This window comes from Lynx rufus, unplaced genomic scaffold, assembly GCF_022079265.1.
Source record: "Lynx rufus isolate CCGP_SWC_20201006 ecotype Redwood Valley unplaced genomic scaffold, mLynRuf1.p SCAF_2, whole genome shotgun sequence".
NCBI lineage: Eukaryota > Metazoa > Chordata > Mammalia > Carnivora > Felidae > Lynx > Lynx rufus.
In genome coordinates, this window is record NW_025814834.1 from 184,714,828 (window position 1) to 184,737,480 (window position 22,653).

The following is a 22,653-nucleotide window of genomic DNA, read 5'->3' on the forward strand; positions in this document are numbered from 1 at the left end:
TGTGACTTCTATAGCCAGCTTCCCAAATGAGCCTCACTTATCCCCTAGCCTCACACATGCTGTTCCCCCTGGCTGTAACAGCCCCCCAGCCTGTGCCTGATTCTCATCCTCACCTGGCTAATTATCTTTTTTTTTATGTTTACTTATTTTAGAGAGGGAGGGAAAGACAGTGTGAGTGGGGCAGGGCAGAGACAGAGGGAGTGACAGAATCTGAAGCAGCTCCAGGCTCCGAGCTGTCAGCACGGAGCCCGACTCGAGGCTCGAACTCACGGACCGTGAGATCATGACCTGAGCCAAAGTCAACCAGTTGAGCCACCCAGGTGCCCCTCACCTGGCTAATTCTTATCCCACCCTTCCGCTAGCAGTACCTCCTCCAGGAAGTCTTCCCTGACTTGAGGTTGTGCTTCCCTCTGCCTAGTACTTAACCCAGATCAAAAGACCTTGATTCTCGAGACGGAGTGGCTGGAACAGGTCCCCGTCTGTTCACCACTGGCTAGCACTAGATATGCACTCGCTCAGTGTTTGTCAGACTAATGAACTGAGCAGGTAAAGAACAGGAGGGAGAGAGGGAAGAAGGGAGGGGTCTCCGAAGTCAAACAAAAGCCTTCTCCATAGAGTCTGAGAGTGGGGGTGCCGGCGGATCCCTCCCGTGTACACAGAGACATTGGGAGCATTCGAGCGTAATGGATTTGCCCGAGGTCTCAGAGTGAGCATGATGGGTCCTGGACTGGAACCCGGGTCTGTCACTCCCAGACCGGTAGTCTTTTGCGGTGATCCCAAGGTGGATTCCAGGCACCGTGGCAGGCCAGTGAGGGACATGAAGGCAGCCCAGAGGTGTGCAAGGCCGTCCGGCAGAGCGCTGCAGCCCCGCCCTCTGTCCACCCGCTCTGCGGTCCCAGCCTCGCTTCCTCCATGCCGGAGCCTCTCCGTTCCCGCGCAGCTTGTCCACTGTCTGTTCTCCTCAGACCTCCCTGGGGCTGTCAACATGCTGACCTTCTGGCTCCCCACCTGTCACCACCTGTCACAGGCGATTAGAGTAATGGTACAGGGATCTCTCCCCAGGTTCTGGGGCGAATGGGGAGTGGAGGAGAGTGTGCTGCCCACATGAGTGGGGCTGCAGGGCAGGCACACGGGCTAGGAGGCCGCAAGGGGCCACTGCCACTCTGCCTGGATTGAACAGGTGGGGAGACTGAGGCCCGGGGAGGAGGAGGGGCTTGCCAGCGTGCCGACTCCCAGCAGTTACCGCCTCCACTCACTCGGCCTCCCGAGGACTCTTCCTAACCAGAGCCTAGGAGAGCCTTCACTGTGTCCCTAGACCTCACGCCCACGTCCTGCTGCAGTAGAGCCATTTCTGGGCTCATCTGGGGCTGTGGGTCTCTGCATTCTGAGCGATCGGCACAAGGCTGGTCACAGAGCAAATGCACCATAAACTTTAGTTGAGTGAATGATTCGTGGGTTGCATGAGATGAAGACCCCCGTCTCCCCCGCCCCCCAACACACACACACACACACAGCAGGGCCACCTCTGTGGTGTTCCGCTCTCTGTTTGGACCTCTTCTGTGCCACTGCCACTGTCCGCTGGACCCTGTAACCATTGCAACCATTTGCTGCTCTCTCCTTCCCCAGCATCTTACACCTTGTGAGTCTTCTGGGGCCACCCCAGGGCCTGGGTTGAAATATGTGGTCTTTAAATGTTGGATCAGAGGTGAACAAATGAATCCACGAAAGCCCGGGTCCAGCCGACGCTGAGAGAACAGTGGAGCCTGGTGAGGAGACAGTCATGAATATGCAGAACCCACCCCTGTGCTAAGGAAGGGCACCTCAAGTTGCTGGTGGAACTCACAAAGATGAGCCACAGACCTGTTGAAGGCTTGAGGGCTTCCTGGAGGAGGTTTTCTCAGAGCTGGGCCTTACACGACCACTGTAGGCTGACACAGGCTTAATTCACTTTATTTTGCTGGTATAAAACTTGCGGTGACTGCAGCCAGGGCGTGGGTCCTCTGCACAAAGACTGTGCTGTGGGTGTTGTTACAGCCTGGGGCTGGGGTCAGCTTAATGGCACGATGCAACGTGAAACACTTGTGAACCTTCGCTACTGTGCCAGCCACTCTTCCCGTGGGCCTCGCAACAACCCTGGAGGCCGCTATCACCATCATTCCCACTTTACAGCTGGGAATGGGGCACAGAAACTGGGCCTGGGGAGGTACCACTGGTAGGCAGCAGAGCCAGGATTTGGACCCAGGCAGGGTGGCTCCAGCACAACTTCCAGCTACACTGCACTGCCCTTGGTGTAGGCCACTGGCCTGAGGCTGTCCCGGTTGCTGCCGACTCGGCAGGTGGCTGAGCCCACTCTGTCCCTTGTGTTCCAGGTCATTTTCTGGGAAACAACACAGTCATTGACGTCCTCCGGCAGGCGGGGCTGGAGGTGGAGCACACGCCCGCAGGGCAGACCATCCACAGGTAAGCAGCTGAGGCATCGGGGGCACGCGCCCGGCTGGCCTGCTGCCACCATCCATGAACCGTGCCTGACCCCGTGCTGCGTGGCCAGCCTGCACCCAGCCTTTCTGCTCGGGCCTGCGGGGCAAGCTGTGAAGAAGCCCTGCAGGGACCGGCCTTCACCAGGCAGCCAAGAGTGGAGGGGTCGGGCTGGAGGTGGGGGGACCGAGAAGGAAGCTGGTGTGCAATCTCGGCAACCTGGGGGAGGTGAGGTTGAGGGGTGGGGCAGTGGGAACAGGAGGAGGGGTAGGTTCTGAGCTGCTCAGCATTTAGGGCGGGGTGAGTGGGTGGAGTGGAAGGACTCTGTGGGACTCCTAGAGAACTGGGGATGCCTAGCCCTGCCCACACCCGGTCCTCACCTTTTTCTGACCACACCTCGTGGGGGGCCCTCGCACCCCAGACTTTCCCACCAGGGCACACCTACTCCACTCAAATAGCCATTAGTGGCCATCCTTTTCCTCAGAAGGGTTCCTGTCCGCACCCTAGGCTGGGACTAGGTGCTCAGGGGTCAGCTGGGTCCACTTGTGGTCCACGGTGCCAGGGCGGGCATGACAGGGTGTCAGCACACTCTGGGCAGCTCCGGGGCAGGAGGGTGTTTCTCTGCAGCCTGCCCTCCAACTGTTACACAGGAACCTTCTTCGCTGGCCCCCCAAGGGCGACCACAGAGCGATTTCAGCCCCAGTCTCTGGCATTACGAGAACTCGAGTCAGAAAGAAGCTTGAATGGTCACAGTGAATCTTTATACACTGGGCTCTAAGCACTTTTAGCTCATTAAATCCTCACAAGAGCTCTATGAGGTAGAACGTGGAGTACCCCCATCTTAAAATTGAGGAACTTGAGGCCCAGAGAGGTGACATCACTTGCAGAACACCCGGCTTCTGTCACTGCAGCCGGGCTCTAGAGCCTCCCTCAGCTCCTAACTACTCCCTGTCCCCTCCCTGGGCACCGGAGGGGGTGGGTGTGCTCAGAACAACGAAGGCTTTCCTCCTGGCTCTGCACAGACGACGCTTGGGGCCCCCCAGAGCTTTGAGGCTCCGGCCTCCTAGCTCTGGGCCAGCACTCTCTGCTCTCCCCTGTCTCCATGACCCTTCTAGAGGAACTTAAAAACTCCCTCACGTTGGACTCCTTCCTCTTTTGATCATCTGAGTCAACCGGACGAGACTGATGAACATTTAAGTGCGGCACAAATCCGGTCTGCCCTGGGCCAGGGCAGGGGTGTGTTGGAGGAGTGAGGCATCCAAGGCAGCCTTGGGGACAAGGCACTCCTCATGCTCCCCTTCACAGGCCCAAGGACTTCACCTTGAAGCTCATTGTGTCTTTCCAGGCCAGGCGGGGCGGGCAAACGGGCCGGCGCTGCTGCCTCGACTCCTATTCATCTCAGAGCCCAGGCATCAGAGGAAGGTCCCCCGCCTCTCCCGCCTCCCCGCCCGGCCCTGCTCCGAGGGCTCTCAGCCCCAGGCTCCAGCGCACACCGAAATCCTGCGGGTGGGGCGAGGAGCTGGGATGCTGGGGAGGCCCCAACAATAAAAGCCATCATCGGCCACAGGTGCTTCCTGGACCCATCTTTTTGTCCGCCTGTTTTGAATTATCTCCCCAGCAGCTGCAGCATCTCCTGGGCCCTGGGAATCTGGGCTTGCTGTGGGGGCTGGGGACGGACAGGCTGAGCTGATGGCCTTCCCCTCCCATGGAGAGAGAAGCCCCTCACCCCATTGTGTGTGCGGGGTAGAAGAGAACAGGCTTCTCGCCGCCTCGGGTGCCGCCTCGCCCTTCTACTCCCGATACCACGTCCAGCCTTCTGCCAGGGTCTGAGGTCCTCCCGAGGGAGTCCACCTGGGCCCCAGAGAGGAACGAATAAAAGGGAAAGGAGCAGAGGCTGTTCCCAGGCTAAGAGACCTGTGTATATAGCACTGCATGGAAAGTGAATTCCACACACACACACACACACACACACCTAATTAGTGCTTTAGTGCCTGCTACAGCCAGGTCCATGTGCTTATAGGCCAATATCAAAGAACGGCTTGTTGTGTGCCAGGCACTGTGTTAGGACCTCATCTCATTCGTCCTCATGACGACCTTACGAAGAGAGTGTTGTGACTACTCCCATCTCACAGCTGCCTGCCGCTTGAGACGACTTTGTCACCTGCCCTTGGTCACACAGCCTGTAAGCCAAGAGCCGGCATGTGAACCCACGTCTGTCCACCTCTAGCTGGAGCTCTGACCTGCTTAACACTGTCCTGCCTCCCCAGAAAGATGCTCAGGGAATAGCTGTTGAATGCACAGATGGCTGGTTGTGTGAATGATACAAACCACCGCATTAATATTTTATAATTTTTAGTTAATACTGTTAACTACTAAAACAGTTCCACGGCTTACTATTTGCCAGGCACTGTTCGCAAGGCTTTGCCTATGGTAACTTAGGAGATCCTCATGCTGCCCCTCGGAAGCGCAGGCTGTAGCACCCCCATTCTGCAGAGACGGAGATGAGGCACAGTGAAGTCAGGTCACTTGTCCCAAGCCCCTCAGCCAGAGCCTGTGGAATGAAAGACCCCGAAGAAGACGAGATAGGCCCCCGGGGCCTGCCCACAGCTCACTCCCTCACCTCCTACTAGCCTGGGCTCAGGTGTCACCCTGCACTGACCAGAAGCAACCCCCGCCAGCCTAGCAGCCTCCACCTTCAAGCTCCCTCTCCTGCCCTCCCCAGCGGCTCCCACCATCTGACATCCTTATTCTCCAGCTCTCACTTCAGTGTGAGCTCGAAGAGAACAGGGACGTGATTTGGTGACCGCTTCTGCCCAATTTCTAGAAAGGTCCCTGGTGCAGGGCGGGTGCCCAGGAGACATTTATTGAGCCGATCAAAGAAAGAATGGGTCAAAATTCCATCTCTGGACATGAGACAGTGGTTTCCCTGGGTTCCTCTCGCCGGGCCCAGCAGGGGCACCCAGCCTTTCCCCTGCCGTGACAACCTTCTCACTGGGCTGCACTCCCTGTCGCACGTGACTGACACAATCCCACACGTGCACCTCACATGCTGTTGCCCCTTTCCAGCCCTGCCGCCCGGAGCCCCGCACCTCCACCCGAGGGGACCTCGGCAAGCCCGGCCCCGGTGACCCCAGCCGCCGCCCTCCCCGCAGTACCCTCGGCGACCCCCACCGTCCCGCCTGAGGAGGAGGACCCAGCCCTGTCCCCACACCTCCTGCTCCCCGACAGCCTCAGCCAGCTGGAGGAATTTGGGCGGCAGAAGAAGTGGCACAAGAGGCAGAACAAACACCAGCGGCCGCGACAGTTCAATGACCTCTGGGTCCGCATCGAGGACAGGTGAGCGGGGGGAGGGGCAGGCCTGTCAGGAGCCGCGCATCTCTCCGGGTCAGCCCGGGGCACCCTCTCATCCCGGGCCCTGCTCGGAGGAAGTGAGCCAGGTGGGTGCTTGGGTGGAAACTTCTGGGATAACTTGACTCACCCCCCGATTCACAAAGTCTCTTCCTGTTCATCCGTCAGGGTTTACAGAGCATGCTCACATATGATTTTTCATTTGTATTCTCAAAATGAGAACAAGCACACTTGTCTGCATTTTAAAGGCAAGGAGATAGAAACTTCCTTCAGGTGCGGTAGACAAAAGCCTGCTTTCCCCTTAGCTCCATTTGTCCCATGGGCCAGAAGGTGAAACTGGGAGAAGAGACATCGAAACGTCATAAGCTCCCTGCGCCTGGAAGGTCTTAGTGGCCGACACCCTGGCAGGAAGGCTGCAGAGGGCCTCACTCTGCCAGAAAGAGATGGCAGGTGACGACGGACAGCCTTACTGCCGTGGGCTGTCTCTCAGGAGGGGAAGGGGAATCTGTGATAAATGATGTCGAATATGGGCAGGTGCAGAAATCATCCTGCTCTGCAGATAGGTATCTGTCCCCTGCCTGTGTTCTCCTGCCACCCCTGTGCCACCTTCTCAGCCTGTCTGTTTCCAAAGCTCCTGATGGAACCAGGATACTGTCTCCCAATTTCCACCTATAGACTCAGTATAGAGCAGTCTCCCTAGATTCTGCTTTGGGGTAGGAATCTCCATATGTAATGAGCAGTGTCACCAGAACACCCCGGCTGTCCCGGGGAGTGGCCATCAGTGAAGGTCAGAGTCCTACCCCCCGCGGTAGCCCAGCCCTGGACATCGTACCCCAGCAGTGGGCCCTTGCAGACTCCAAGTCTCACCTGAACCCTCAAGATCATCCTCCAGGATTTCCCCAGAATGCCCAGAATCATCTGGGTTACTTATAAACAAACAAATGCCCAGGCCCCACTCCAGACCTCATAAACCTGCACCTGCAGGGCATGGGCTGGCAAGCTGAGCGTTGAGTCTGCACTTGGTTGAATGTGCGCCGCAGAGTCTTCGCAGCAGCTTTGGGGAACTTGGACCCAGTTCTGCGTTTACAGATGGTGAACCAAGGCCAGGTTGGGGACGGGGGGCTTGTCCAAGGTCACATAAGCAATCGGGGGCTGCCTCCTGCACTGTCTACTTCACAGTCCTCCTGCAGCCAGGTCTCTGAGTCATCGACAAAAGGTTGACATGTCCAGTCCACTGTCTTAAAGTTTTGGATGCACACTATTTTGAAAAGACTTCCAGCAAGTAAGAGTGGAGGCCACTGCACCTTTGGGCCGTTGGTTTCAAAGTGTCTGACTTGGGTTACTGGGAAATGTACTTTTGCAGAGCCCTGGCCAGCCTGTCCCACCGAAGGCAGAGGCATTGCTATGGCTAGATTAGCCGTGACATGTTTGGCTCGTGTGCCCAGCATGGGCGCCCCCTCCAAACCAGGAGCAGGGGCATGGGGTTACGTCAGAGGGCCACTTCTTCCGTGCTGGGGAGCACTCACAGGCTGCCAGGAAGGAGCAGGGCCGGTACCGGAGCTGGCAGCACATAAAAAGCTCCAATCAGAGGGTTACTCCGGGCCCTCGACAACCTTCTGGGGTGACTGAGAGACCCAGCCGGTGGCGGGCCCAGCCCAGGAGGGGACAGGAGGCTGGCTGTCAGCTCCAGCGACTGACCCCCCAGCCCTAACCACTTCTGAAAGGTAAATTTCGGCAAACGACTCCAAGCAGTTTCCTTTTCACAACATGTAGCTCTGAAACATAGAGCCCAGTTTCAGGATAAGAAAATAGCTTTTCTTTGGCAAGAGGGAGCCCTTTCTCCCACCTAACAGGTAAATTGTGGCTGGATAACTCTCTTCCATCTTGTTGGGTTGGAGAAGGAAGTTACCCCGGAAGGGCACCCTGCTTGAGCTCCTCGATGCTTCTTAGGCAAGCAGGCCCTGAGCTTCTGTCACTCCCAGGGGACTCACCCCATCCTCCTAGGCTTTCCAAGTTTCCAGCTCTCTGAGAGGGAACAGAGGACAGCTCTCCAAGGGGGGACCTAAAGCCCATTCGTGGCCATTCTAACAAAACCATTCTCCTTGGAGCTGTGATTCCATTCTGAATTCTCTCATTTTCTTGCCCCCAAATCTGGCTGGTGCCATCCATCACCTCTCCCAACTCATGCTACACCCGTGACCCGGCAGCAGGGCCCCTGCCCAAGGGCACTGCCCCAGCAGCCTGGGATTCTCCAGTGCTGCCTGCCACTGCCCAGTGAGCTTTCTGCCGCCCAGCCTGGACACAGAGCATGGGCTCCCTCCGGCCTGCAGCTGCCTCTCCTGCGGGCCCTGTCCTCACTGAGCTGTGTGCTGCCCCTCAGTCGGCCGTGCCCAGCCCATCTCCCACCTATGCCGTTGCTTTTCTCTCTGGGTGGGGGAGGCACGAGGCTCTTACAACCCTCATGTCCCCAGTCTTGTCAGTAGTCCTGGAAGTAAGCTTTGTTTGACAAACAAGGAAACTGAGGCCCAATGAGGTCAGGTAACGCCCAAAACCCACACAGCAAGTGAGCTGTGGAGTCAGAAGCCACAACCCAGGTCTGCCTAATGCTAAGGGTCACATTTGCCCATGACCACACAAATGCCCCACCCTTGCCTGGCAAACATCTTCTCCATCCTCACTGGCTGAAGTGTCCCTTCTCTCCTCCCCCACAACCCACAGTTCCTGCAGGTGCCCCAGTCTTAGCACAGTCACACAGGCTGCAAATCCTCACTTGTGTCCCAAGGCCTGGAGGCTGGGAGGCACCAGATCTGGGCTGGACTTCTGTGGCCACCGGGGGCCTCGTGAGGGTTTGTTGACCGCATGCCTGAGTGAGACAAGGAGGGAGAGAACTGGGGGTAGAGGCTGGCCAGACCACCACCTGGAATGAGCTCCCCTCCACTCACCCCTCATTACCCAAGATGTAAACACACAGGAGGAAGTTTAGAGAAGCAGCAGCCCTGGCAGGGTGATTAATGAGGACCCTGTGGAAGGGGCCAAGTGCATGTCTGCAGACGGCTGTACAGCAGGGGCACAGAACTCTCAGGAACCCCACATCTAAGGGCCAAGAGGGGGGACAGCAGTTCAGGGTTCATTCCCATGCTGGCTGTGTGCCTACACACTGCCCCACTGAGAAATGAGACTTGTGACGATCCTCAGTCTATCTCTTTTAAATATTTATTTATTTATTTATTTATTTATTTATTTATTTATTTTGGGGCGTGGGGTGGGGAGGGGCAGAGAGAGAGAGAGAGAATCCCAAGCAGGCTCTGCACTGTCAGCGTGGAACCTACACGGGACTCCATCCCACAAATCGTGAGATCACGACCTGAGCTGAAATCAAGAGTCAGATGCTTAACCAGTGGAGCCACCCAGGCGTCCCCTCGGTCTCTCTTTTTGTGCAGTGAGGGCCTTGACTAGGTCCATGATGGTCATGGCAGCCCCGCTGCTCCCCCAGCCCATGGCTGGGGTATGTGCGCATATGATGGGGTTAGAGGGCTGGATAAACAAGGGGTCAGAGTGCTGGATGGAAGGACAGTCATGAGGAGGTGGGTGCAGGGAAGTGTTGGGCATGGCCAGAAGCGAGGTGCAGGTGGGCATCAGTACTGACCCAGAGTCCTGTGGGTGCACCATGCAGGGGCAGGGGGTACAAGACACACACACACGCAGAGCGTGTCGTTGTCTTTCTGGGCCTCACTTTCCCCGAGCTTTGAGCAGATGGCCAGGGCCCCCTGGAAGAGGAAGACCTCTCTCTGGTCCGCCCAGGGGGGTATCCTGCCTGAGGTTCCCCGGCTGCACTTTCTCTTAGCAAAGCCAGGCCTTCTCCCAGGGGGCTCCAGGGTGGTAGTGTCTCTGTGTGGGGACGGAATGCTATGGGATTCGAGGTGGAATCCCACCCACGGGGGATTTTCTCTTCCCCCATGAGAAATGGGAAGCAGGACCGCTCTGTGCATAAAAGCACAGACAAATTCAGGCAGAACAGGCTTCAGACCCCGGCCCTTCCTTGTGCTCGCTTTGAGGATTAGAGAGTAAACAAGATGATGCTTATAGAATGGTAAGCTGGCCCCAGACCCCTGGTGACACTTGGTGACAGTTGTCCCCAGAGTTGCTGGTGGGACTCTCAGTCTGGTCTAAGATGCCACTCTCCCTCTCTCCTCCCTCCCCGACAGGAGCTGCTCGTGGGCCCTTCGCACGTCTTAGGTTTCAAGCATAAGTGGGTGCTGCCCACTCCCCCGCTTGGCAGGAGCACACTGGCCACGTGCCGGTTACCCAGCCCTGTGTTGAGAGCTGGTGGGGACAAAAACAGAAAAAGTCTCAGGTCGTGGCCAGGCAGGGACGGCTCCCTAACACGCTGTGGCTGAATTAGCCCTGGAGCCCCAGTCGGTTTTCCTGCACCTGCGAAGGGACTGGTCCGCCAGGGCTGTGGGGAGGACGAGGGCATTCCCAGCAGAGGGGGCCATGAGGCCAAAGGCGTGGAGGCTGGCTTGGGCCTCGGACATTGGGATATCAGGCAGCAGGCAGACCTGTCGCTTCAGGTCTCCGACCTGCTTGGCCCGGAGAGGCTGAGGCCAGACCGGAGTTGCCGTGGGGTCTCCTCTGGGCGGACCACAGGGAGAGCTGCACCCTCAGGCAGCAGGATAGGCTATCAGGTGGGTCCCCCTCACCCAAGGCCCATCTCCACACTGTCTCCCTGGAAGCCTCTGAGGAGGTCACCTAGGGCACAGCCAGCAGTCCCTAGTATTGGAAAGAAAGCCACAGCCTCTGAGACCCCCAGAACCCAGCCCCAGATGGCTCTTCAAGACCCTCTAAGTACACGGATTGGCCTCTTACTCCAGGTAGCCTCTGGAGGGGCCTCAGTGGGCAGACAGCTGACACCATCGCAGGCACCGGCCCTCCTTCTCTGTGCTTTATACCCTGAACTTCTGCCTCAGATCTCACTTCTAGCTTCTGCTACTAGAAAACATTTTAACGTCCGTGGGTCTGTACCTGCTCCTTCATTGTACACGCGGGGAAACTGAGGCCTGGAGGACAGGACTTGCCCCACGCCACGTGGCACACAGGGACATAGGGCAAGCTAGAACAGGGCTTCAGCCTTCCTCCCAAGCAGCGGGGCCCTTCCCCACATGAGGGGCCCTGTCGGCTCAGAGCAGACTCGGCCCCTTGGTGCCAGCCGTCTGCGGAGCCTGGGAACACTCTCAGAGTGTTTGCTTTGGCTTCGAGGCCACTTTGCCATGAGACGCTCTTCCCCTGCACGGGCCCGGGGGCGTGGGGGGATCTGGACTGGGGGACTGAGCTTTGTGAGCAGAGTGGGCTCGGGAGGCGGGGGCATTTGGAGGGACTTTCCGCACCCCCCCACCAACTCCGTTTCCCTGGGACTCCTTCCAAGCAATAAAACCCCCGCTCAGGCTCCAAGGGGGAGTGTGCATCTTTGGTTTTAAAAGTGTGAAAGCAAATGCCTTTGGGCGCCTTTCGAGACGGTTTTCATAACTCCCACTTGGCCTTCCCTCTGAGGGCGGGGCTGCCTGCGGCCAGCCTGGGCCCCCGGTTCCAGGCACCCCAAGTGGCACATAGCCTCCTCTCCTGAGGCCAGGCCTCCTAGCCTCCTGGCTGCTCAAGCCGAAAGGATGGGGCAGCCGCCAGGAAGGGACCATCACGGACGCTTTGCGTAGCGCGCAGAGGTTTTCTTTGCATTAGAAGAGAAAGGGAGGGAAGGGGCTAAGGTAATGGCGCGAGGCCACGGGAGGCCTCGCCTCCCACCCTGGCAGGCCTCCACGCACAGGTTTTCCAGGTCTCAGCAGGAGGCAGCACGCGAGCTCCTGTGCCCTCCAGGCACCTCTGTATCCTAATCCCCTTCAGGCTGTCTCTTCACCTTAGAAATGGGGATAATGAGATGACACGCGTACAGCATCACAGTGTCTGCTGGCTCAGGGGAGGCGCTTCCCAAACAGAAGACGCTGGTAGTGGGAGAGGCAGACACAAGCATGCTAATAACGGCGCCAAAGGTGGCCAGCGCCACGTAGCGTGCCCACCGCGTGCCAGGCGCTGCTGTGAGCGCCTCGCGTCCGGAAGCCCGCTCAAGCCTCCCGTGCACACGTAGTTACCTGCGGGTGACACAGCGGGATCAGTGGGACACGTGCGAGGTTTGGTGGGCAACTTCACTCTCCCCGGGGCCTCCACTGGGGGGCGCCGCTGGGCCAGGCCTTCGAAGGTGGACCGGAAATGGCAGCGGGACCGTCGATGCGACCGCAGAGGGTGGTGTGTGCCGGCAGAGCCCGGAAAGCTGAGGCCGGCCGGCACCAGATGGCGCGAGGTCTGGGGGCTCTGCGGGCTGCTACAGGTGGGCATCACCCCAGATGTTGTGGGTTATGAGGGACATTCAGAGCCACCTGGTCTGCCCTCCTCTCCTGTTCCACAGGCACACCGTCTATCCAGGAGCATCTTCCTTCTGTGCGTGGGGCATATGACACACTTTTGTTCCCTCCTTTTCTGATCGCTGCTCTGGGAGTTTCTAAAGACTGAGGAACACACGTGGCGGCTGTAGCCACCAGGTCGAGGAGAGCCTCGTGTGAGGATGTGGCATGTTCTTGTGGCTGGAGCATGACCAGGAGCGGAGAAGGAGGACGGGCCGGGGAGCGAGGACCTCCTCCTCGACCGAGGGCATGTGGACGCCCGCTCCCAGAGCAGAGGCCCCAGCCCTGAGGCCGAGCCAGGCTGTGTAAGAGACGTCCGGCCGGGATGGCAGTGGGGCTGGACCGTGGTGGTGATGATTACAGAGCTCACATGATGCAGCGACCCTGTCCTAGCACATGGAAGCGCAGGCCCCGGCAAGGCAGGGGGCTCCCTGCTCACCCAGTACTGGGCAGGGGCAGTAAGCTCTGGAAAGGGGGCCGTGTCACGCAGGGGAGAGGCTGCCCGCACCACAGACACCCGGGGAGGGGCAAGCCTCCTGCCCGCGCATCAAGTGCTGGGGGGCACCTACTGTGTGCCCAGTTCAGATCCCAGCCTTGCTGTGAGTCCTGGAGCACGCTACTTAACCTCTTCGTGCCTCGGTTTCTTCGTAAGTAACGCAGGGATTAGATCGGACCTGCCTCGTAGTGTTGCCATGAGGATTAGAGGTTAATGTGTGCAAAGCGCTGGCACAGAGCTGCCGCCAGCCAGGGTAAGTACTTCTCTGACCGCCAGGAGCACCCTTAGCCACGTGCAAGCTCGACTCTGACTTCACAGCTGGCTGCTGTCACCTCCTCCGGGAGGCTTTCCTGGCCCTGCCCTGGATGGGGCCCCTGTGCTGTGATGGAACTTGCTGGATCCTCTCTCTGCCTCCCCTGCCAGGGCTCCACTAGAGCAGGTGTGGGCCCAACGCCCCTGGGGCCCCACCTCTTTCTTCATCCTGGAGGCTTCTCCCCCTGTGGCTTCTCTTTGTTATGCCTCTGTCCTTATCTTTCCTTGACCCCTCTCTTACTCAGTCCCCTCCCTCTCTTTGTTCATCATCTCCTATCTCTTTCTTTCCAGAACTTGAGCCGATCACCTGGCCCTGCCCTTCCCTCCACTTCCCCGCGACACCCACCCGGCCCTGGCCTCAGCCGGCCTGTTTGTTCTGTACTTAATCTCTCTTTATTTCTCCGTCTCTCCCTCCCTCTCTCTTTCATAGGTTCTCTTCAGCCAACAATCTCACCCATTGCCTCCAAAACCGGATTCTATGTTTATAAGTCCATGAAGGATCACACCTTTCACTAAGACTTCCTGTGTTTGTGTAAAAGGCAGCTGACCCAGGGCTCCTTCCCAGGGGGTGCTGCCCCCTCCCCCTGGGACCTGGTGCCATCTATCCCTGAGCCCCAGCTTTCTCATCTGGTGAAGAGGGTGATGAGCCCCACTGTGAAGGTTTGTTTTGAGGCCAGAGAGACTCTCCATAACTGGTAGCTGTGATCACCAGGGCCAGGAGATGGTGGGGTTTGGCGGTGTTTTGTTTCCTGTTTATCTCCAGCGGGAGGGGAGGGCGCAGGACGGCACCTGAGGACACAGGTGTGGAAGCTGATTGCCCCAGTGGGACCCCAGACCCAGCTCCTTCACGGCACTGTAATTCTTTCTGCCCTGGAACCCATCTCAGGCTGTTACCCGTGAGGCCTCGGGAACCCAGCCGGCTGGCTGTGTGGCTCTGGGCCACTCACTTTCCCTGCCCGGCCCCTTGTCTCCTTCTCCATTTTCTGAGAAGAAAACAGAGGGGCGTCTGGGTGGCTCAGTTGGTTAAGCATCCGACTCGATTTCAGCTCAGGTCATGATCTCATGGTTTGTGAGATTGAGTCCTGCATCGGGCTCTGTGCTGACAGCACAGAGCCTACTTGGGATTCTCTCTCTCTCTCTCTCTCTCTCTCTCTTTCTCTCTCAAAACAAATGAAAAAACACTAAACAATAATAATAAATAAATAAATGACATGAGAAGAAAACAGATTCACTGTCGCCTCGGAACCCAAGGCCAGATCCCAGGATGAGGCTACTGACAGGTGACTCCATGGTTCTCTGCTCTCTGTCTCCCTCCAGCACGGCTGCCTCGCCACCCCCGCTGCCGCTGCAGCCCACGCACAGCTCCGGGACCGCAGGGCCACCCTTGCAGCTCTCAGAGCGGCTTCAGCAGCAGGAAGAGCAGGGGCCCACCGGCAGCTCAGCGCCCCACCGCCTACAGCCTGCCCTGGGCCTCCTCCTTGCCATCCTGGCCAGCATCACAGCCTCCCTCCTTCTGCACACCCTTGGGCCCTCCTGACCTTGGTCACCAGTGCAGAGAAGCCAGAGAAACCACAGGAGGGTCTGCGGCCACACCCCACTGCCCGTGCCACCACCTCCAGGGTGCCCGACACCTCGTGGGCAGTCCAGACGGGATCCGTTAGAACATTAGAGCTTTATCGTACCCGAGTTACATCTTCTTTTTTGTAGAAGGATCTTAATTTCCCATAGTGCTATGGGGCTCTTTTGTAAAATATGTGTCCATATTAAAAAAGAAAAATGTATTTATTCTACCGATAAAACTATTTTTATGTGGCCTATGTTAACCCTTTAATTAGCCCCAACACCAACCCAGGAAGGGAACCCAGGCTGCCAGGACACCTGCAACCTCATGCAGACCGTGGCTTTTAACCGGCTTGCTCCTAGATCGGCAGAAGCCTCCGGTGCCTCGGTTTGGCTTCTCCCGCCACGGGGTCCTCAGAGAGAGGGGCAGGCAGACAGGCTTAGCTTTTGTGAAGCTGGATTGGGGAGCCAGAGATGGGAACGCCGACGATCCTTCCCTCCCGTGGATGCATCCTAGGGTGGGAAGATACTTTAGGAAAAGAATGCTGCTATTTTGAAAACCCTGAGTGTCTGTGAACTGGCCCTCCAGAGTTCTTGGTAAGTGTTTTGACCAAAGCACAGGAGGAGGGGAGGGATGTTGGCGCTGAGGGAGGTCATCCCCCAGCCATATGTGTCAAATGGTTACATTGAGATCCAAAGAGAGGAAGGTGGTTGCCCAAGGTCATGCAGCAAGTGGGAGGTCCGGGATGTGAATCCAGACCTCTCTGTTCTGGCATCATTCATCTTCTGTAAGCTTGGCTTACAGAAGAACCTGTTGAAGTCATAGCCAAACAGAGTGAGCTGGGCCAAAGGACAGGAGTGGGCATAGTAGGGACAGGGGCTCTAGGAGTCACATGGTAATAATAACCCTAATGAAGGCCACCATTTATCCAAAGACTGCATCATGGCAGGCACTTTGCACACTCACTTTATCACTGATCCTCATGCCAGTTCTGTGAAATGTGATTGTCCCCATTTCACAGATGAGGAAACTGAGCCCCTCAAATAGATCAACCGACTTGCACAAGGTCACTTAGCTGGGACATGGCCCCAGATCAGCATGATTCAGAAATGATGCTTGTCCCTGGGCCATATTTTGCCATGTTCTCTCTGCACAGAGAAGCTTCAGGGAAGGCAGATCTCACCCAAATGGGCCAGCACAAGCTTCTTGCTCCAGCCAAAGAGACCACTTGGCCACAGTCACTCATGTTGGCCCCTCTGAACAAAGGACTCTAGCAACAGCCTGTGCCACGTGTCTCATGCCCCAACTTGTCTTATCTCGGAGACAATGAGAGGCTTTCCTATCAAATGAGAGGCTGTGGTGTGGGGAGTCGGGGAGGCAGAGCAGCCAAATGGGGCAGGCAGGAAACAGACTCAGAGAGACTGACCTCCCTCCTCTGCCTCCAAGGCGGTAGCTGAGAAAGCAGAGGCCTGAGGTTAGCTGCCTTCCAGCCCTAACTCCTCACAGACTTTGGGAACCTGAGAGCAGAAAGGGCCCCTCATTTGACAGATAATACCAGTAAGAGTAATATGGAGTCCCAGGTCTGCTGACTCCGAGCCCCGTGCTACACAGCATCACCGCACCGTGGGTTTTCCCGGCAGGCCTGGCATGGGCTGATTAGACCCAATGCCGTTATGCCCAGTCCAGCAGCTGTCTCCCTCCTCAGATGGAATTCTGGGCAGCTTATTGGATGGTCAGAAGTGCCATGAGCATCTAGGCCAGCAGCTAAATTCTTTTCATCTCAGCCCTGGATGGACGTGTTTGAGCTTGAGATCTGGCAGGAGCCCCGAGATCTGCTTCAGAGGGTCCAGCCGGCCCCATGGGCACCACGCTATAAACTGAACTTGACCCCAACCAGGGCTGGAGTCCGTTTATCTTTGGCAGAAATGTGACTTCCTATTTCTGAGCGGGAAAGGGTTTAGCTGACTTATAAAGCAGGCACAGAAGGCCTGTTGGACATCAGACAGATCGTGCAGAGCACTCTTTGGATGAGATAAGTGTAAAGGAATTAGAAATACATAGGCCAGATTTCCCTCTGTTCAGGGTAGAGTGTGGCATGAGATGCACCGAGATAGAGCTTGAGGTTAATTAAAGATGAAGCATTTGGGTAAACAGTCCAGGTACCTGACTACATGCCCAGATCTGTGCCAGGCATGGGGCCAAAGAGGTAAATTAACACAGTGTGTGACTATCGAGCACACACAGTGCCAGGCTCTGTGCTGGGGCCTAATCTATGCACCTTGCCTGTCCCGGAGGAACTCCTCATCATCGCGATGGAACAAGCAGACCAGTCCTACGTTCCTAGAAGCAACTTTAGAGGTTCTCCTATCTAGGCCCCTGACCACAGACAGACTCAGCCCTCACCTTCCCCAGATCCCTCCTCTGGACAGACTGGGAGATTCCAAACTTTCCCTCAAGCAAGCACTCAAGTGTTTAGAGAAAGATGGATGGCGGCAGAAGGGTAGGCGGGCTGATTAGGTAGGCATGTGCCAACGGGACAGGCCAGAGCCCATGTCGACCCGACATCTACAGCCTAAGTTCACCGATCCCTGAGGCCCACCCACCGGCCAGGGTTTGAAATGAACTGAGCTTGCTGACTTATGTCCCAGAAGACCTGAGGCGTCTGTGGAAATCCGCTTAGCTGGGGCACTGGAATTCTCTCATCCCGGGCCAGGGAACCACCACTCCGTCAGTAGCCACTTACACACTTTGCACGATCTGTCCACCACTGCTGACATTTTTTTCCGGCACGTTCTACGTGTCTAGCCTCATAAAGTCCCCTGTTGCTCTGAGAGCATCTGTGTACCTTTCTTACGGCTTTTGTGTTTGACCTTCAGGTGGCAGAGAAGATGGAAGGACTGAGACCCAGTGGGTTAAGTGACCTGCCTGGGATTAGGCAGCATGTTAGTGGTGGCCCTAGGTCCCCTGTGTCTCAGGAAAACTGACCAAATGACCCAGGGGCATTCGGGGAGCTGTCAGCATGGCCATGCACTTCTGGTTTTCCTCCAGGCTGCTCTGGTGCACCAGCAGCCAGGTGAAGGCAGGGAGAATGGAGACGTTAGGCTGCCGGGAGCTGCAAAGGGCCACCAAGGGCCCCTCCAGCACTGAGATTCAAAGATCCGGAGTCTATGAAGCGTGGAAACTTGCACTGACTGGAAAGTTTACCTTTGCACCAAATAACCACGAGCTGATTTTTCTCATATGAAATGCTCTGTCATCTCCTGCCTAGCCTCAGCTAGACTTGGGCAAGCCTCAGGGCTCAGGACCCTTGTTCTGCCTGCCCAGTCTCCAGCCCGGTGCCGTTGTCACAATGGATCCCAAAGAACAGTCCTCCACCACAAGGAAAGTTTGTGAAAACCACCTGGAAGGCCAAGAGAAGTTCCACCTGGGCATTGCAGCTTTGATGGTATCCTGTGTGGTGAGAACAGAACTGGGGCCGGTGATAGCGAGTGTGGGATAAGAACGGAAGCCCTCGGCCTGGCCTTCCAGACCCTCCGTGATCAGACCCTGCTGACTCTGCTAGCCATCCTATTTGTCATTTCTAGAATAGACAGATGTTTCCTGGACCTGGAAACTCCCTTATCTTTCCCCAGATCCTCATTTTTTGACGATTAACTCAGATTGCACTTCCTCCAGGAAGCCCCCTGTGATTCTTCTGTGCTTTTTTTCACATCTATCACAACACCCACTGATCAGTGTTGAAACTGTGTAATAGTGTACCTGCTCTCCTATCAGACTGTGAGCTCCTTGATGGCAGGGATCACGTAAATTCATCTTTGTATCCTCGCCTGACATGAAGGGGGCACTCAGGAGATGTGTAGAGAGAGAAGGAGGATGAAAGGAATGAAGAGAGGAAAGGAGAGAGACGGACCTTAGCTCTGCTAGAGGAATAATCTCTACAAAGCCAAAGCTGTCCCCTGCAGGTGGTGAGTTTCCTGTCAGAAGAGGTGTGAGCAGGGCAGTAGGCCCGCTGGCTGGAGATGTGGCATGAGAGCTGAAGTCTTGGCAAGAGACTGGTGTACATGACATTGAGGGTCCCTCCTGGCTCTGTAATGCTCAGGTTCTTTGAACATTGTTATTTTTCCAAAAATTAATCTAAGCAGCCAAAAATATCACCCGGGCTGGCCGTCTAAACCAGTAGGGTTCAGGAATCAGTCCAGCCTCACACCCCCGTTCTTCAGCAGCCCAGCCAGGCCTGACGTGAATTGGCAGGCCTGCCTGCTACCCTAAGGCAGGGGGGGCTGTGGGTGGTGGGGGAGGGCTGCACTGGAACCCAGGGCCCCTGGCCTCAGCCCGGAGCTGCTTCCCTCCCTGCTCTCAAGCATGTGGGGAGGGAAGAGATGAGCCGTGAGGACTGATTGACCCCCTATCTGGCCCTTTCTGGGGAGCATCAACCCGCCCTCGGATCTCCCCATCCTTTATCCAAACGTTGGCTCTTCCTCTCCAGAGGTGCTCTGGATTCTCCTTCACATTGCTGGGTGACCTTGGGCAAGTCTCTGCTCCTTTCTGAGCCTCCATTTCCTCATCTGTTAAATGGAGACCTAGTTTCCTGCCTGTGCTGTTCTAGCACGCAGGAGTGCTGTGTGCAATCTCAGGGCCCCATGAAGGTGAGGTGCCACCGCCCTTTTGGCTCAGCGATCGGCTTTCCTCCCGGGCCCCACGGGCCACTTTGGGATTGGGACTATGTCACAGGCAGGAAAGGTGGTGGAGTAGCGTACCTTAAGGGTTGCTCCATCGCCAGACCCGCTGCGGGCAAAGTGGGCTTTGGATGGGACCCGAGTCTCAGACATTTCCAGCGAGGCTGTGGGACGTCTTGGGCCCCAGTGGCTGGGGCAGCAGGGCCTGACTCCTGGCCAAGGGAGGTTCCAGCTCAGAGGAGGGGCAGACAGAGCTCCTGCCCCATTCCCGGGCCTCAAAGAGATTGCAGAAGGTCCCCTGCTGACTCATTATGTGACACAAGCTTCAGCTCTTAATGTATTTGAAAGATACTGGTGATGTTGTTCTTGTAACCACCTCTTCCCCTCACCTCTGTGATTTATCATGAAGAGTCCTTTAAGAATACAGAAGACAAAGAAAGATGCTATTAATGTTATTTTGCCAAAAATATTTTTGTAGCATAATATATTAATAAAAGACATTATGAACTCCGCGGGATGGTGTCTCTGTGTGCTGGTGGCTCCCCTTCTCCTGCCAGGGAACATCTGGGGAAATCACCTCTGGAGGTCCAAGACCGGAGGCAGTGGTTTGGAGGAGCTGGAACGGCCCCATTTTCCATACAAAAACTTGGGCAGATTCTGGGAGGGTGGCGTGGGCAGGGGTCCAGTGACTGGAGAGGCCTCAGGCCAAGTGGGATCCAGATAGCCCTGTCCAGCCAGAATGAGCTGCCCACGGGGCCAGGGAAGGAGTTGCCCACGTGAGCCACAAAGCTGGGATCTGGGGTTCACCCTCAGGGCCCCCTTTCCCTCACTCCCTCACTCACCAAGACCAACCAATTCTTCCTTATTCACCTTCCCCCTCTTTCCACCCCCACTGCTCCACCCCAGCCCAGGCATCTTAGCCCTCCCCTGAACCACTGCCACCTACAGCTGTGCTCCGCAGTCCCCTCCCCCTCCCGCCAGGCCCTCTGTGACCTGGCCCCTTCCCGGCATGAAGCATCTCTACCGTGAAGTTCTCAGTTTTCCGATTCCTTTCCTGGTATTCAACACTCCCATTACTGCCTCCCTCCATGTTTCCTAAATTCATCCTGGCCTTCACCGCCCCTCGCCTTCACACATGCTGTTCCCCAGCACTGACCATCCCTCCGCACCTCCCCCGTTCCTTGCTCATTGCTCTGTGGAGCTCCTACACATCCTGCGTGGCCCAGACCTGGTGGTGTCCGCTCCAGGAAGCCTAGGCTCCTGAGCGGAGGTAGCCACTCCTCCCCCTCCCCCACCCTGTTCCCACAGCACCTGCTCCCTGTGCACCTGGCTTGTGCTCAAATGACACGATGTGCCTGCCCTTCCCCTCCCCTTCCTGGGCCAGGACCGTGGCTGTTCATCTCTGAGTTCTCAGCCCCGAGCACAGGACTTGACAGCTAGTGGGTACCCGTGGAAGAACGGTGGAGTCAAGGAGGAAGGAGAGGAAGAAGAACGGGAGGGAAAACCGATTAAAAGCCTCCTTCTCTATCACAACCGACGTCATAGTTCAAGCGTCAGCGGGCTGGGCTCTCCAGATGGTGCTCCTGCACAAGTTCCCAGAGGGAAGACTTCACCCCCGGGCCTTGGGAGAGGGGGCAGGTCCTGAGACGCTGGGAGCGGGAGAAGCCTCCCCGTGTTCTGAAACCACAGGGCCTTCACCAGAGGTGGTTCGCTGGCCGTGGTCGACGCGTTCTCGCTGGCTCCTACCAAGAGTGACACGGACCGGCCGTGTGGGACCCACCTCCAGAAAAACGTAATACAGACCATACGGCCGGAGCTAACGCGTAGCGCGCATTTGTGATGCACAGTGTTCTAGACATTCACGAGCCCAAAACCGTTTCTTTCTCACGACTACTCCCCGCTGTCTCTATTTTACAGATGAAGGAGTTGGGACGCAGAGAGCTTAACCTGACCACAGTCACATAGCTTGTAAATGCTGGAGCCAGACTGGAGCGCCAAGGAGTCAAGCCCCAAGACTATTGTGTTCTCTTTCACTCGGCTGTGCTGAGCTGCCACGTGTGGGCTCGGCCCGTGAGGAGGGCGAGGGGGTGTCTGCGTCCCCATCGCACAGGCCAGGTGGGCTGGGTCGGGACCCATCCGTGGCCCCGTGCAACGAGCCTCTTTCTCGTCGTGGAGGCCGGCGAGACCTCCGTCCCACCCACCCAACTCTGGATGGAGGTGCACAAAGGGGCCTCGCCTGCTCCCTGCCCCGCGCCGCCACACTGGTCTGCGGGGTTGATACCAGCGGTCTGAGAAGTCCTGCTGTGGCCTGTGACCCCTATGTCCTCTGGCCCTCACACACCAGCTGCTTTCATGAAATGAAGCTCCTGCCTCTACCTGCCTAGAAGCCCAGTGGGAGAGTGAGCCCTTGCCCTTCCTTGGGAGACATAGTCCTCACGTGAAGTGCTCCCTGCAGGACAAGCTGTGGCCAGGAACGGGGTCTCAGAAACGATGGAATGGGTGACTAAGGGGACAAGCAGGTGGCAAGAGGGAACACTCAAGTGTTTGTACGCAGTACACTCGAGGGTGTGCGCTTCCTAACCTGGGAGCCCCAACGCCCCCTCCTGCCCTTACAGACCGAGTCCCTTGCTCCGAGCTGGCTCCCGCTGAGGTGCTCTACTGGAGAGGGCCAGGCTGCCCGGTCTCATATTCGAGCGTTGGATGCAGGGGAACCCTGTCTCAGCCCCAAATCTCTGCAGAGCCGCTCCAGACAGGAGGCTTCTCTGTACAGATACAAAACTCAGAGCTGAGCCCGTGGGGGAAGCCGCGGGAAGTTTCCAGCTCCCAGGAGCTGTCCCTAGCGGCCCATACATCCTGCCCCCACACCCCACCCCACAACCAAGTCACAGTGCCGAGGAGGTAGTAAGTTCTCTGGCACGGGAGGTGTGTGACAAGGTAACTCTCAATGGAGAAGAGATTCCCACCGCAGCGTAGAGGCTGGCCAAGGCCGTCTCTATCTCCCTCTCCTCTACCTGTCCCTGTTGCTGTCTCATACCTACCTCTGTGCCCTCACTCCTTATCCATCTTTCTATTCCTTGATGCCCTCCTTCCCACCCCTAAACGCGTCTACAGCCCTGCCGCCAAACCTTTCAGCTGCACCATCAGACAGTACCTTGCCCGCCCCCCGCACCCCTGCAATGAGGACCACAGCCTCGGCTCTGCCGTGGTCTGCTGTGTGGCCTTAGGCGAGCTCTGCCCCTCTCTGGACCTCAGTCTCCTCTTTTGCATGGAAGGAGGAACAACTTGTGTTCACTAAATCCCTCTGAGAAAGAGCAACACCTCTGGAAGACTGCCTCACGG

General features: G+C 57.1%; 1 protein-coding gene across 1 annotated transcript in view; it reads left to right on the forward strand.

The window, feature by feature from the left end:
- The window catches only part of TRABD2B (TraB domain containing 2B), a 211,485-nt gene extending 196,871 nt beyond the window's left edge, over nt 1–14,614 (forward strand). The window contains exons 5-7 of the mRNA XM_047085590.1: nt 2,370–2,460; nt 5,542–5,811; nt 14,395–14,614. Of these exons, the coding sequence (XP_046941546.1) occupies nt 2,370–2,460; nt 5,542–5,811; nt 14,395–14,614 (581 nt within the window). The remainder of the gene's footprint in view (nt 1–2,369; nt 2,461–5,541; nt 5,812–14,394) is intronic.
- Nucleotides 14,615–22,653: the final 8,039 nt, after the last annotated feature.